The sequence below is a fragment of the Rutidosis leptorrhynchoides genome, chromosome 7 (assembly GCF_046630445.1).
Source record: "Rutidosis leptorrhynchoides isolate AG116_Rl617_1_P2 chromosome 7, CSIRO_AGI_Rlap_v1, whole genome shotgun sequence".
NCBI lineage: Eukaryota > Viridiplantae > Streptophyta > Magnoliopsida > Asterales > Asteraceae > Rutidosis > Rutidosis leptorrhynchoides.
The window spans coordinates 94,917,501-94,920,319 of NC_092339.1; the positions used below are offsets into that span (position 1 = coordinate 94,917,501).

Below are 2,819 nucleotides of genomic sequence, written 5' to 3' on the forward strand. Positions count from 1 at the left end.
ACTAAGTTGAGTATATATCAATATGTTTGTAAAAACAATGACAAATTTCTTAGTCGAAATATGTGATTCCACTAGTCATTAAACTAAATGACTTTAGCATTTACGTTCACTTAATACCTAAAACATATCATTAAAATTAAACTGTTTCGTTTAAACAAACCCGTAATTCCACGGATATATGCGTATATATATATATATATATATATATATATATATATATATATATATATATATATATATATATATATAATGAGGATCCTATGAGAACTTCAAATTGAAGAGAACTCTGGAAACTCGTAGTCGAACAAAAAAGGACGCGATCGAACATTTTTGGGTGTGGTCAAACAATTCCTATTCTACATGAGGTTCTACCAGTTTTTGCTCGAATTCACCCTTTTTTGTTCGACCTCACCTTTTCTTTTTCGAATGCACAATTGTAGAACAAAAAGTTGTTCGAACATGGATAAAATTGTTCGAATTAGGCTATTTTTGTTCGAATTCGGCTTTTTTTTTCTTTCTAAATTTAGCACGATTTAAAGTTTAGAGTTTAGTGTTTTGAGTTTCGATCCTTCAACCCAAAACCCTAAACTCTAAACCGTTCGTGTTAAACGCTAATTTTAACCCCTGAATTTAAACCCTAAAATCACACAAAAACCGTTAGAACATACTGAAAAATGTAGAACATGATGTATGATGTAGAATAGAATTTTAGTAGAAGATAAATGTAGAACGAAATATGTTCGAACATACACATAATTGTTCAACTACACCAAAAATTATTTGACTACATCAGAATGTATAACGAAACAAGATTTCATATGCATTTTACAAATTGTTCGACCAGGCTCAAATTTGTTCAACCTTGTACATTTTTGTTCAAATACGTCGTTGTCAGAGTTCCTGAGAAACTTAATTCTCATTTGATCCTTGGACTATAATATATATATATATATATATATATATATATATATATATATATATATATATATATATAATCTCTCCCCTCTTTCCCTGTTCCCTCTCTCTCACACACAGACACAAACACAAGAATATGAACTTAATGGAGATGGAGAAGAGAAAGGTAAGCTGGACCAAGATATGATACTAGCCACACACAATCTAGAAACAAATCCAGGGCAGACCAATCTGCCCCCTTTGTTGTATTATGAATTATTAACAGATGGACGGTAGGGAGACACACTATTCAATCCCCCCCACTTACTACTATATTTTTCTTCTTTCTATTCATTCATAGTTAATAATAATGCCACAAACCACTTTTGCCTTTCATCATCCTCAAAGCTGTTGCAACCCACGAGTAATACATCAGCAACACAAGTCTTTGGGACCCATCTCATAGAAAAATCTCCATCTCCACTTTCTTAACAAGATTCCTTTTTACAACAGTTTAATGCAATTCTTTCAATATTGGAACAGGTATTGAGATGACATCGAAGCTTTTGAAACAGAAGGGGTAAAACAGATACAGTAGTAAATAAAACCCTATTCAATTTCTATTTCTAGTAAGAATAATAATAATAATAATTCAGATTAAGAAGATTTTTAAACAATAAAATGGTGGTTTAGTGTTCATTTAGAGGTCAACATTATGGAAAGTAGAGAGAGAAACTCCATAAATTATAATAATCCACCTCAATCTAATCAAGATTCGTCTCCTAGATTGAGTACTATACCTTTAATTTCCTCACCAACTTCAAACTCAAGAAGAAACCATACCCTAGTAGATCACCAGCAACAAGCTAACCACTATCATGGATTCAGAAGGAATCCAAACCCAGATCCAGATCCGGCTCCAACACTGTCTCAAGCGCCATCACAGCCACCACTACCGCCATCAATAACCACTAGACATGTGGCGGCAGTGGTGGTTCGATATCGCGAATGCTTAAAAAATCATGCTGCTAACATGGGTGCTCATGTTCTGGATGGGTGTGGGGAATTTATGCCTAATGGAGAAGATGACACCCCGGAAGCATTAAAATGTGCCGCCTGCGAATGCCACCGCAGTTTTCATCGCCGAGAGGTCGAGGGCGAATCACAATCAAGTTATCACGTGCAGCACACCGTTCCACCGCCTCATGTGGCGGCAGTACCGCTAGCTCCAGCTCCAACACCATCATCTCAACAACAACAACAACAGCAGCAACAACAGCATAGGTATCATCACCGAATGCAACCAATGATGATGGCATTTGGTGGTGCAAATGGGGTACCAGCTGAATCTTCAAGTGAAGATCTTAACATATACCGGGCATATGACGGAGTGGGGTCCACATCAAAGAAAAGGTTTCGGACTAAATTTACACAAGAGCAGAAGGACAAAATGCAAGATTTTGCAGACAGGATTGGATGGAAGATACAGAAGCAAGATGAACAAGAGATTCTACAATTCTGCAGTGCAATAGGTTTAAAGAAACAAGTGTTCAAAGTGTGGATGCACAACAACAAACAAACCACTAAGAAGAAAGAACAGTAAGTTTGATAGAGTTTATGCAAAATTTAATATTAGCTATAACCCTTATTTTTAATACATATATAGATAGATGTATGTAAACATATTGATCTTCCATCAATTGCTAATCCCATATTTTTTCAAGTTACATTTTACTAGCAATCATGTTATTGTATAGTTAATACTCCGTAGTTAATTAGACCTATGTCATTTGTTAGCATCACAAACAAAATCACTAGGTAAAAAATCACCTTAATTTTTAGTGTTTTAGTGTTTTGTTTTCATCACTTACAATCAGGAGTATTCTACTTAATGTTTTCAATTAAAGAACTGTTGTAGTTGGTGT

At 34.8% G+C, this 2,819-nt stretch overlaps 1 protein-coding gene across 1 annotated transcript; it reads left to right on the top strand.

The window, feature by feature from the left end:
- Nucleotides 1-1,609: 1,609 nt before the first annotated feature.
- On the top strand, nucleotides 1,610-2,497 carry LOC139859455 (zinc-finger homeodomain protein 2-like). Its single transcript, XM_071848243.1, has one exon. It carries the CDS (start codon nucleotides 1,610-1,612, stop codon nucleotides 2,495-2,497), a length of 888 nt encoding a protein of 295 aa, XP_071704344.1.
- The last annotated feature ends 322 nt before the right edge of the window (nucleotides 2,498-2,819 follow it).